Source organism: Asparagus officinalis, chromosome 4 (genome assembly GCF_001876935.1).
Source record: "Asparagus officinalis chromosome 4, Aspof.V1, whole genome shotgun sequence".
NCBI lineage: Eukaryota > Viridiplantae > Streptophyta > Magnoliopsida > Asparagales > Asparagaceae > Asparagus > Asparagus officinalis.
Window position 1 is genome coordinate 68,691,919 of NC_033797.1, and position 13,837 is coordinate 68,705,755.

At 34.9% G+C, this 13,837-nt stretch overlaps 1 protein-coding gene across 2 annotated transcripts in view; it reads right to left on the reverse strand.

Annotated features, from left to right (window-relative positions):
• Positions 1-13,837, reverse strand: part of LOC109837659 (isoleucine--tRNA ligase, chloroplastic/mitochondrial) — a 32,130-nt gene that overhangs the window by 8,047 nt on the left and 10,246 nt on the right. For both annotated transcript variants that reach the window (XM_020405979.1, XM_020405980.1), the window contains exons 9-17: positions 11,484-11,634; positions 9,319-9,553; positions 8,795-9,081; positions 8,002-8,138; positions 5,614-5,761; positions 3,461-3,592; positions 2,335-2,463; positions 431-558; positions 183-347 (exon numbers count right to left, since the gene is read on the reverse strand). In XM_020405979.1, coding sequence (XP_020261568.1) covers positions 183-347; positions 431-558; positions 2,335-2,463; positions 3,461-3,592; positions 5,614-5,761; positions 8,002-8,138; positions 8,795-9,081; positions 9,319-9,553; positions 11,484-11,634 — 1,512 coding nt within the window. The remainder of the gene's footprint in view (positions 1-182; positions 348-430; positions 559-2,334; positions 2,464-3,460; positions 3,593-5,613; positions 5,762-8,001; positions 8,139-8,794; positions 9,082-9,318; positions 9,554-11,483; positions 11,635-13,837) is intronic.

Sequence of the window (13,837 nt, forward strand, 5' to 3'; positions counted from 1 at the left end):
AATTTAAGCAAATTACCAGGAAGCATGAGAAGGAATGAAGGACTGTTGGAATAAAGAGTTTTCCTTGGTGTATAAACAAGAAAATAAAAGGCAGTAGTAGAAAGTGTATATCATAAACATCATGAATTGCACGACCATCAGTAGAAGAATAAAAGAATTTACAGCTGACAACCTGAACATACTTTCCAGTCATGCAGATTTGACAAAAGAAATCGCAGTGTCCCTCGAAGTTTTCTATATATGTCAGACATTTGGCGGAGTATCTGAGGCCCAATCAATACATCAACTGTATAATCAACGCTCGACACCCAAAGACGGAGGACATCAGCTCCATAACCGGGTCCGTCCTGCCGTAAAGGAATAAAACATAATAAACAATGTAGACCAATAAAGAGACTGCCATAAGTATTTTTATTGATGGAAACCAAACCTTTGAGCCTTTTCCCCCAGCAATGACAATATCTGGATCCACGACATTACCCAAAGACTTGCTCATTTTTGAACCCTTTTCATCCAGTACAAATCCATGGGTGATAACACATGAATAAGGAGCCTTTCCTGAAATGTATTGAAGAAAAATTATATCTCATCCAAATGTTTTTAGATAAATCTACTATAAATGACTACGATAGTGGCTTTGATGATTGGAAAAATAATAACAGATTATTACAAAGTAGAGAAAAACATATAAAAAAATGGCACTTCCTAGTTCCTACAACTTCATCTTTGATAGAATTCCAATAGGAAGTGCATGTTTGAAGGATTTTTACTTGAATGATACACTTCACCAGCTAATACGTCGCACAGAGTATTCTTTTGTTACTTCCTTTTGATAATACGGGGCCACATAATTTCCGATATTTCGGCTTGACATAAAATAATTTATTCTAACATCCGTTGCATCTGTTTAGTGCTGGAAGCAATTTAAACATCTCATGATTTTTGTTCATTTTAAATACAAGTGATTTCTTTCATCAAAACACACTAAAGTTAGAAGGTTTTTATATTGTAATTACCCCTTATACTACTACTCTTCTCTTCTCTTCTCTGAACCAGTCTATGGTCGAAAAGCTCATAATCTAAAATCAGGTTACATCAAGCCTCAAATTATTTATCTTGACTCACCAAAATTCCCTTAGTCCTATCATCCTATAACACCACCAACTTCCACCACCTTCTTTGAAGAGTTATGCTCTTCTTTTCTCCTATTACAAACTATTATGGTCTTCAAGCTCCTAAACAGATGTGCCTTCCAGTGTTACCTGGAGCTTCAATGTCATGTCCTTTAATGACTAGGAACACTTCAAAAGAACTTGACACTCCTGTCCTTGTAAGGCACACGTTATCATGAAATAATGATAACTTGTATCCATTCAATGCTCAATCTAGATCATGCGGCTCAAGTTCAAAGGTTACACTGATTATGCATAACAGTTTACTACATGCATGGACATTTTGTTGGGTTTAGAATGTTGCTCAACTGGATGTAAGTGAAAGCTCAAATTACTATTTATTATAAACAATCGTTACAATGATTGAAAGTATTTTCTTTGCTCAAGTGCCAAAAAAGAAGTTTAGTTAGGACCTGCTTTCCTTAAAGGAGCTTAAAAACATATGCTGATGTTAAACAATTGATGTTGACCCAGTTTCTATACGGTTAACCAAGAAGTCCGACAGTGTCCTAAGCCAAGCCAAATAAAGGTAACTATAGAGGAAGTCTGCATTTGCAAGTTTCTGTGAAACAAAATAACCAAGCGAAATTATCGCTTATTCTGAAAACTGTAACTGCAATGCAAATGTTAGCTGCTGCAACAGTCACAGACTCGCATTCATTTGTTGTCACAGTCAGCTTTAAACTCTTGCAATTTACAGTAGTAGATGCAGCTGTAGATTTTCGTTTGGGATATCAGATCTTTTGGACTTCTGTTAGGGACTGGCTATAAATGGACATGAAACATAAAGTCCAGTTATATAGTTCAGAAAAGTTGAATGTGCGACTCATGCCTTAAAATATGTTAACTGTGGAGGCATTTTTGCAACTGCAGTTATAATTGACTTCATTAGCAGCAGTTGTGCAAAGAGTAACAATTGGCTTAAATGTCTCAGATGCAACCCTCCACTCAAAGTGAACCGAATATCAAGTATATGCAACTATGTTAACATATTTAAAAGAATTTTAGGCGATCAAGGGATCTCGATAGAAATATGTAAAAGTTCAACAACTGGTCAGGAAATAACCTCAGATTAATACACTTAAGGACATCCTACAAGTCCCTCATGAATGAAGATCGATATACATCAAACAATTGCAAAAACTACTTTGGAAAAGATTACCTGTTGTCGCTATGCTGGTCAACAAAGAGCTCTGAAACCACCCACGATGCTGATCTGTACCTTCAAGATACACATCTGCTGGAAAACTGAGGCCTTCTCTTTTCCCCAGGACCGCAGCCCAAGATGAACCTATAGAGAAGTACATAATTAATTTAAGTGAACATATCGCATAATACCCATTTCTGACAGTTTTATTGGAACAGATTACTAATGTCCAGATTACATCATAGTTACAACTTACAAGCAACAAGATCTATGAATTCATCATAACTTCAGCACACTCATGGAATAACTGTCAAGTCTTATCAACTTGGAGGTCAATCATTAGGAGAGACATCTGCTAATACGTGTTCACAGAAAGTCACCACAAGACAACTGTCAAGTCATCCAAGAAGTATAATAGGTGTTAAACTGTTACATTCCGTTCTTAATCCTTTTCTGGTATAAAATTTCTCAGTTATTCTCTAATAAGGTTGTAGACAGTATTTGCCTTCTGCAGACAGCATCTTATTTACGTGAATGTATCTATAACCATTCTCCATTTTATTAACGATTTTTTATAATCTTTCTACTCAAACCAGTCGGACATATTGAATTACCAGTATAACTCAATGATTTACAATATCAAGACCATTTATTTAGAGTAATCAAATGTTGTTCGGAAAGCTTATGCATACATAACCATTCTACCATACAAGTTTTTTTTTTTTGCGGGTTGGGGTTTTTTTTTTTGTGGGGGTGCATTTTTAACTTGAGTACGATACCATTAGTATTATATCATACTAATGTCTAATCAAAAACATCATACTAGTGTCCTATTTAGGAACAGTACAGTGCTTTAACAATTTTTGAGCGCAAGGAGAAGTTATGCCCATAATATACAATGTGAGCTGGGTACAAGATCTGCCCAAGTTTTATGAGCAAACAAAGTACCCACATTCACTACAAGTGTATTAAGGCCTTAAATGGTACAAGAAATAAAAGTATAACCACAACAGATTTTAGTGTATTGCTGGTGGAAGGCTATTTTTTGACCTTACACCTTTCCAAACAATATCTGTATATGTCAGAACAATTTCACATTATGCATCATACCTATACCTTTTTTCTTGAAAAAGAAACATACCAGAATCAAACCAAACATCCATTGTATCAGTTCCCTTTTGATAATCTGAAGCTTTGCTGCGATATTTTTCAGGGAGAAGCTCCTCTGTAGACATATACCACCATGCATCACTACCCGTATTCGAGACTATAGCTGCACAATGGGAAACAAAATGAACAAGTAAATTGGAATATCCTATAATGATTAAATTATATCTAAACAACTATAGAAAAGGGAAAATGCAGCCAGTACATGGTAAAACGTTCTCCCTTGTGGTTGGATTGGTTTCATCTAAACATCCATAATAATCAACTTTGTACAACATCCAATTACATTTAACTTGTTAGTAAAGTGTGCCATTACTTATCAACTAAACATCAACCATGTACATTCATGATTATAAGTTGTGGGGGTATTGATCCGACCGGAAAAAAAACAAGTAGTCATCATATAAAAACAGAACTTAAAACATGGATTGCACTGCATACAACATCTGAAGCTCTAGATAGTAATATTTGACATATGCGAAGAGCTCATGTTTGTTTATATAATTAACACAACCGGTTCATTACAAAAATACAATTCTTCAGAGAGAACTACACGTATTTTGTCCAATTGTTAATTGCATATATATATTTTTTTATTTATCTAGTTAATGTCAATAGCATGTGTTCAGAGGAATTTTTGGGTAAAAAGTTAAATCTGGAAATATAACCATATTATATTCCAACTCAAGATAGGAAAAAATAAAATATAATTGTGATGAATGAACATAGGCAAGATGCAGTTTACACGCAGATGTAGTTAAGAAGCTACTGTTACCACTACTCCCACCATAGAGGGCAATCATCTTAACAAAACAGTATGGAATACGTTGCAGTAATGAATAGATTTTGGAGTAATGCAGGAATCTTCTAAATCATTAGCAAACAGATTTCACGTTGAACTGAAAATAAGTGTAACCAAACAAGGAAGCACAAGAGTTTTTATCTCAAAGAATATAATTGACAAGTTTCTAAGAAAGATATCAACTAAGCCAAATTCATTGATATCTACAAAACAAGACAAAAGTGTAGAAAGAAAAAACTTATATATCACTCTACAGAGTATTATCTCTATGTCTGTGTCCGTTCATTTTCTAAAGAAGGTCCTAGACAAACAAAACCATCAAGACTAAATACTGGATTGTTGATGCAAAATTATATATGATTGTTGATTACTAAACAAGATTGTTAAACAATTATCTTGTGATATGAAGTAAAAAGAGCTGATAGTATTAGCCAGGTTCAATAGCCATACTGATAACATAATCAGCAATAAAAAAGGAAACTGAACGGGTAAAGGTAAGTTGAAAATTTAAATTTTACGGTAACATTTTGAAGAAAAAAAATAATATACGTATAGTTTGAACAACAACAGAATAGTTATGGACAATGATGTGCGGATTTCAAGCAGGTGCATGCAGTGGCCAATGTGCAGCCACACACCAGCATTGTGGTTGTGGTTGCATGACACAGAAATGGGTCTCCTTGAAGCAATGAAAGCTGCTAAAATTATTGCCTTCGTCATTCTCAACTAGAATTTTATAAGACACCAGAGTTGGGTGTTTCTTTTCTTTTCCTTTTTTTGGCATAGGGTTTTTGGGTTTTTTTTTTTTTTTGGGTGGAAGGTTGGGGAGAGGGGATTGGGGGAGGGAAGTAAGGAACACCTCTACAAAAAAAAAATCAACTCTTTCCTTCAATGTAACCTCAAAGCTCCTGCGTTCCATAACCCTCCTAAGGAGTATTCTTCATAACTTTATATTCTACCTCAATTCATATACGTGTGTGTGTATATTTATATATATAAATGAATTTTCATCATGTAAAACCTTATTTAACGCTTGTATGAAGTCATATTAACATCCTGCATATCAACAGATGGATAAAATCAAACAATAAAGAGGATGTTATATAGAAGTGACTTATTAGTTGATACGAAAACTTAAGAAATTACACAAAACAGCAATGTACAAAAGATTTATAAGCATATATATATATATTAAGGTCCATTAAGTAACAGCATAAAAGTGGAAACATTGGAGAAGAGAAGGAAAAGAAAAGGTACTCAAATTCAAAGAGTAAAGTATTTGAAAGAAAAAAGAGACCATGAATTAATATGAGGGAGTTTCATACCCTTGACATGTGCAATAGTCTCTTCAGTTATCAGGGGTTCCTTTGAGTGTACATGATAGAAGACTGGAATAGGTACACCCCAATTTCTTTGCCGTGAAATACACCAGTCAGATCGGCTAGAAGTCATAGCAACAATTCTGTTTTCTGCCTGTGCAGGAATTTATCTCATTAGAAAATAGTCAATATCACATATAATACTATTTTGCATGCACAGACATCGGCAAATACACAGGGACACATATCAAATAGGTGCATCCAAATTCTTTGGCGTGAAACACAGCGATCAGAGTAGCTAGAAGTCATAAAACCAACCCGTTCTGCAAGTGCTAATATTTATCTCATCATTGGTAATGATATATCACTAATAAACTTATTCCGCAGACGCGTCAAAGCACATGCCCATGTACACAGTCAAAGCACATGTCCATGTACACAGATTCACCTATATGTGAGCACATGCATGCATGCACATGCATATATTTTTTCAAATTTGTATTTCCATGCAAGTATGCAGCCATGATGTCTGTGTCTGTCTGTATCTACACACAAGCACATGCTTACATGCTCTCAAATCTTCAATTATACATGCTGTTGTTTTCCAGTCACTTGCCCATGATACGTAAGAGCATATTTATATGAAATCGACTCAAAAGAGCATAAAATTATTCATGCTAATGTACTTTCACATAATTTCAGGTTTCCCATGTAAAGGGCGGTCACCTGCTGTAGGCATGTAAGAGTCTAAATACAACCCTCAACCCCCATCACAACTTCAGGGTTTTAGTGGTTTTAGTGTAGTGGAAGGAACCTTTTAACAGAACTTAATTAAATCCAGATGGGAGGAATAAACAAGAGCTGATGCAAATCCAATTACAAAGCCATAGTCAAACTACTGACTAGAATTTAAATAAAACAAACCTAAACTAATCTTACTTAAAAGAAACTTTATTCACCCTTGATGCAGCACTTAAAACCTAAAATTTCCCATACCTCCACTTGAGAGGGGGGGGGGGGGGTGGGGGGGGGGGGTAGAAGCTTTCAAGGAAAGGGCGAAAAGGGAAAAGCAATAAAATTCGTGTGAATATCCTTTCTAGCTTACTTTTTTATCCATTAAGATCAAAACAAATTTCTCGTTTAGAGGTCTTCCTAACATATTCTTTAATGATACATCTTCAACAATGTTCCAGTTTAGATATGCCTGAATATCTCGACAATGAGCCAAAATTGATAATTTACCACTTAGATCTACCCTTCCAAAGCTAATCTGAAATGGCTTAATCTGAAGAGTTGTGGCCAAATGTAAAAAGGCATGCTTCTTGCCTTCCACAAATTTCACCACAAGTGCATTCTTATGAAGAACTTAGGTGAGATATGCACACCTGAAAGACTGATGACTAGTTAAAGTATATACCTCCAGCAATGCTCAAAGCGCATTACAAATCAGTGTTCGCCAAAAAAAAAAAAATCTTTTCTTGTTTCCTTTGACTACCTGAACATCAATAAAATAATATTGCTTATGCGTTCTTTAGTGTCATAGTCTGCTGTATTTAAGACTTCCAGTTTCAGTAGTAAAATACACCTGGTTGAAAAGCTAACATCTCATCTCAAGAATCATTAGCATTTTGTCTCAAGTCTTTCTCAATACCACAAAGTCCTCGACTCACTTGCAATTCACTGCCAAAGATCTTTTATTACTTGGAATAAGAGGATATTATATTTCAATATACCGTGCACAATTATTAACCAATAAATCATACTACTTTATCTTACCAAAACAAGAGATAGGCATCCTTATTGGTTACCAAAGGGTGCTCGTCTCTTCATAGTTTTTTTCTTTTCTCCACATGCTGAGGGTATAAGGTAGGTATAAGGTGATCAACAACAAAGTGCGGTTAATCACCTTCAAGGTTCCATCAGGAACTTGAGCAGTAGACAGTTGTTGAATAGACACGTACGTAAAAATAAACATAGGTGACTTCGTCTTCTATCCATTAACCAAAATGCCATTTGCATTCCAAAATGAAAGTGAACAATGAGCTCCAAGATTACAATTCATAACTTGCAAAAGAGGCTTAATGAAAGGGAATAATGAGCTTCTAGATTACAATTCATAACTCACAAAAGAGGCTTTTGAGAGTATTCCATAATCAGGATACTAAATGGGTGTTAACCATCAATGTAGGGAACCATCCACTCAAACTCTCTCCAGATTGAAATTAGACCAAAGCTGTACATCAGTTGCTAGACATGGAAATTAAACACAAAATAATTGCTCTTAAAATATAAACTTGTTGCGACAAATTACAAAGACAAAGCTCCAAGCCTCTAAAGATAGACCCCAAGTAAAATAACTAATAACAAAAGTAAGGCAAACAATGTCATGGGTACCTGTGAAGGAATCCAAGTCACACGGCTGATAGCATCCATGGCATTCTGTCTAAAGCCATCAACTGAAGCAAACCATTGTTCAGTAGCCCTGAATATTGTTGGCTTTTTGGTTCTCCAATCATAAGGGTACTTGTGCTCTACAAAGAAATCACAGAATTCACTTTGAACAGTATTCCAAGACATTAAATATGGTATAAGAAGAAAAGGACGGGTCAATTCCTATGCAAGGTTTTAAATATCGGATATTGGGGAAATATAAGATGGCCAAAATTCATATTGGATTGCGGATATCGGGAAAATATCGGGAATATGTGATAAATATCGGAATGCCATAACGGATGTTTGCATATATAGTATAATGCACTAAAATGTAATACTAATATCAAGATGCATAATGAAATTTAAGCATACAAATGTAAATAATATATGTCTAGGATCACTAATGAACCTTGTGAAACAAACAAAAGCACAAAATCAACATTGCAACATTTCGCCTGATTTTTTAGGCCAAAATGTCATTTGATATAATAGGAAAATCATGATCTCGCCCAAAAATTACCAAATGTGGTATATTGTTCTACGACAAGCCATATAAAAGGATATATCAGTCAACATGCCGGCTGCTATCTCGGCCATATTGGGGACATATTGCCTAAAATAGCCAAAAAAGAGATGGAGGATATATAGAGACCATATGGGTTGCGGCAAGCCCTGTAAAAGGATATATCGCACGATATATCCGACCATGTCAGGGATATTTAAAACAATGCTCCTATGCAAAAGGATTACTCACTGTATGGTTCCTCCACAAGAAGTAATGAGTGCTCATCAAGATACTCCACAACGGCAACATTACCAGCCCCAAGGACATCTAAGCCACTGAACCGCCCAGCCTCCTCAGTAAATTTTCCATCATCACTCACAGGAGAAAGTATAGGCAGTCCATATTTCAAGCCGGTTATGTAATCCTCCTGCCCATGTCCAGGGGCAGTATGAACAAGCCCTGTTCCTGACTCAGTGTTTATGTAGTCTCCACCTATAACAACAGGGCATTCTTTTCCATCCACTGGATGAATATACCTGACATCAAAATTAAACCAAGTAGTGAGTAGAGACTTTATACTGAAAAAACCGTATAAGCTAACCAAGAAAAAAAATTGCAAAATTGAATTTATAGAATAGATCTGTGGTCAAGTAGAATCTTCAATTCACACTTTATATAATGTATTTGGTTATATACTATAAAGAACGAACATATGAAAATGAATTTGTAGATATTAGTTCAATTTTGTTTTTTTTTTTCATTGATAGTGCAACCTGCAGTTCTCCAAAGCTGAACCAAGGAATGTTTTCCTGATCAAAAGCTTCACCCCCCATTTGGATTCAAGTGTTGGTATGAGCTCTGACGCTACAATGAGGAAGGGCTTCCTCTCACCATTTTTCAGAACCCTGCCAATATTTTTGTTCTTCACAGAAGGAGCAGATGATGTATCCTCCAATATTGACTGTACTTCAGCTACCGCATACAAAAGTTCAGGATTAACAGCAACAGCTGCAAGATAGAAAAGACTATTATTCCAAATGAAACTACTATAAAACATAGCACACACCCACGTATGCACGCGCACACACGCACATGCACACACACTGGCTGGATCATTTGGCTCAATCCTGTATTCTCGGAAATAAAAAAGAACATGGGCAAATTCAGATTGTTTTAAATGCTAAAATAACAGCAGCAAGTATCATGATATCAGCCAGCATGTAATAACAATATTCCTTGACTGTCCAGTAACAAAGAAATACATATTTAATAGTCCGAAATCTAAGTTATACAATCAAGGACTCATTTGTTAAACAAGTAAGGTACCACCAAATAGTCAAGGCAGTAGGGGTGACACAAAAATACATAATTAATAGTCCAGAAACTAAGTTATACAATGAAGGACTTATTCGTTAAACAAGCAAGATGCAACCAAATAGTCAAGGCAGCAGGGGTGGCACTTGATGATACAATAAAAGTACTTGGTCATATTTCTGTCCCAAATTTCTCGGTACAAGACATGATGATCAGATTACATTCAGCGTCAATTCTGTATCATAACAGCATCTTGCTTTGGGGCACCCCTCGCTTTCAATCTATATTCAGATGGATAACCCATGAGTGCATTTCTATTTTTTCCCTTTTCTCTACAACCTGAGGGATTTGGCCCATTGTAAACTAACAAGTCTAAACTGAGATTCCATAGCTGTATCACCAGATCATCAACTAACAACAACAACCTAAAGCAAACAGCAGATATCCCAAAGATTCAACAATCGACAAGATGGGAAAAAAGAAGCATAAACTTTGAGTAAGCGGAATAAATATCTGCAAAATCACTGCATGCAAACCAGGAAAATTTATGCAAGGAACCACCACTCCAATGAGTTGACAGTTCTCCTTGCTCCAGAGACAATTGAATATTGGGGATATATATAATATAGTGAGCTGCTCGATCCCATGAGAACAAAGTAAATGATGAATCTACATGAAAAGGGCAATTAATGGGTTTATTAAATTTGATTGGCTCTTCAGGGAGTCCCTGCTGACGTTAAGAGTTATAATTATGCTATCCTATGCTAGCTTCCACATCAGATTCTGGGTACACTGGACCAAAGTTTCTAATAAGTAGATTGTCAAACTTAAGGACTCAGGAATCAGGATGCCATGCATTGAAGAGAGAAGGAAACCTTTTATGGAAAAAGGATAGAAGAATGCTCAGGCACTATATAAAAGATGGCATACAGGAAGGCATTTCAGGTAATGGCAAGATGGCATGAAAGATGCCTCTTATATTGTCAGCAAAGCTTCATCCAAACTGACCACTGGTATAAGAAGTGGCTAACCTTTTATGGAAAAAGGATAGAAGAATGCTCAGGCACTATATAAAAGATGGCATACAGGAAGGCATTTCAGGTAATGGCAAGATGGCATGAAAGATGCCTCTTATATTGTCAGCAAAGCTTCATCCAAACTGACCACTGGTATAAGAAGTGGCTGCCAGCCGCCAGCAACTGAAAATCATTATCGCATCTCTTGTGACTGACTTCATTGATGAGATGCAGAGATACGGCTCCACTATATCCTACTTAACGGGAGAAATGCCTTGTACTGTATGTATCCCTAATTTCTTCTTGACAGAAAGAAGAATTATAAATAATACCGATACACGTTTTTAATAGAATATTCTTTAAGATCCATTTCAGGTCCAACCACATGTTATGCTAGGTTTAGGCTACCTAACTCAACTCTTCTCTAGCTCTGCTTGGATAGACTGCAAAAGAATAAAGATTATGTGAACTGATTTCAATAGACGTCCCAGGAGGTCACCATCCTAGTACTATGTACAAGAAGTTAGAAAATGTACAGCTTTGCCAATTTACTTAGTGAAAGCTAGATTACAGGTAATGAGTGCTGCTTTAAATCTTGAAAAAATTACCGGCATTAGCAGGAATAGTCCAAGGAGTAGTTGTCCATATTGCCACGCACAGATCTGGAAAGAATTCCTCTAAGAGGCCATCAGAAGCTTGAGGCGCACTAACAACTTTGAATATAGCATATATACTCCTAGATGTATGGCCCTCAGGGTACTGTATATAAAGTGTGCAGTAAAGATAAACATGATAAAAATATGTGTATGAGAAAAGAGCAGTAATAAGTTAGGCTTTCAAGAATCAAGTAATAGATATTACAAAGAGGTGCTAAAAAAGGAATGCATGTGTATAAGCATTGTTCTAATTGCACATCGTATAAAGAAGATTAGTAATTAACCAGGGCGAAAAATCTTCAGACTGTTAATTTTTGTGATCGGTAATATATTATTACCTAACTAGACGTTAAACATTGCTTTTGCAGTAACAACAGCAAAGATTATATCCTATTGTCGAGTGACATAATTTTGCCAGCTGCATCAATATATTGATGGCAAAAATTACATTAAAATGAATGAATATGGAAAAATTAGGATATGCATGAAAATTATGAACATAATGAATGCTTTCTTCAAGTTGGTCAGGTTGAGGATAATGTGATTCATCAAATCAAATATGGCTGGTTAAAATGAAGGAATGCTCCTAAGGCGATGTGATCAAGGGAAATTTCTATAAAAGAATTACATGACCAACAGTGTCTTATAAATCAAGACGTTGGATAGTTAAGCAACAACATCTGCGAAAATTTAGTAGCACAAATGAGAATACCATGGTGGATGTGTGGATATACAGTAAGATATAGACAGAAATGACTGCATGCTTAAGAAGTTGAATTTGTTGCAAACCTATACTACTTATAAATGAGGATTGCTATGTCAAAACTTTTGATTGCTTCTTTTGCCCTTTCAATCAAAAGTTTTGACATGGCAATCCCCTTTCCATATGTATAATAATTAACTAATATATAATAAGTACATATATTAACATACATATATAATCAATATGATAAATATTATAATAAATGAAATATATACGTTCATATATTTCCATTAATACATTTTCATTAATATGATAAATACTTATAATAATATTATAATATTTATTACATTGATTTCAAGATTAGATTATTTTAAGAATACATATAGTTTTAACAAAAAATATTTAAATATTATAAGTTATAACGTTAAAATACTATATTAAATTTATTCATAATCTAGGTATTATAATATCATATTTAAAAAGTATTTGTACATATAGTCCATATATATTATGATTATTTTAATATAATAGTATGTATGGCGGTTAAGAATTTATATGTCGAATTCCTACCATTATGTGGGCCCATTTCACAGGCCTCAGATTTCAACCCAAAACCTTTTCTTTTTTTTGAAATTCCCACAGTTCCAGACTTCCAGTATTGACCCTTAATTGTCACCCTCTTCTCCATAATTTTCTACCACTATGTTGCGCATTATACCACTATGTTGATCACTGATTACCACCTTTAACCATATAACTTAAGTCATTGATTATCACCTTTACTCATTGACTATTATCACCTATGTGTATGTGAACTGAATGATGGTTTTCAACAATTCATGTGCCCCTAGCTTTCTCATTGCTCGGTTAAAATAAAAACTATCCTCTACATTTCATTTACTACCCACTATCCACTCCTCAAATACTCATACCTCAAATTATTAATAATTCAACTCATAACCCCCAATAAATCACCCATTAGACCCATTAACACAATCTTTCCTATTCCTACAAACTAAGTCACACTTTTCTCATCTCTTCTCCTCTACAAATACACCTTCAATCAATCAAACAAACGTGGCACCATTCTTGACAAAAAGAAGTTACAGCCATAAACTTCTCTCGCCACAGCCGAAGCTATATATCACCCAATTCAGTTTTGAACATATTTTATTTTATATATAATTCATCTTTATTTCTTCCTAAGTGTTTTTTAATTTTTGGGTTAATTTGTTAAAGATATGATTGCATTCTTGGGAGTTAATACCAGCAGTCACTGATAAGCTATTTCTTCTATTTTTAATTTTTTTTCAATTATTTTTCATTTTTATATTAATTGTATGAAATTAGATGGTCTCTCTTTCTCTCTAAACTCCACGCTTTTAACTTTTCTAACATGGATTGTCTTTAATCCCTCTACAAGTCAATTGCTCTCTTCAAAATCAAGGGCAATCTCAAAGCAACAAAGATCATTCAATGGAACATCTGCCTCAGTTGGAGATTTCATATGTAACACATTTCATCCTTTTAACACTTTTTATATAATTCCCCTTTATTCTTTCATATTTTAATTCGTATGTGATTTGTTAAGGTTTGCTGCAAA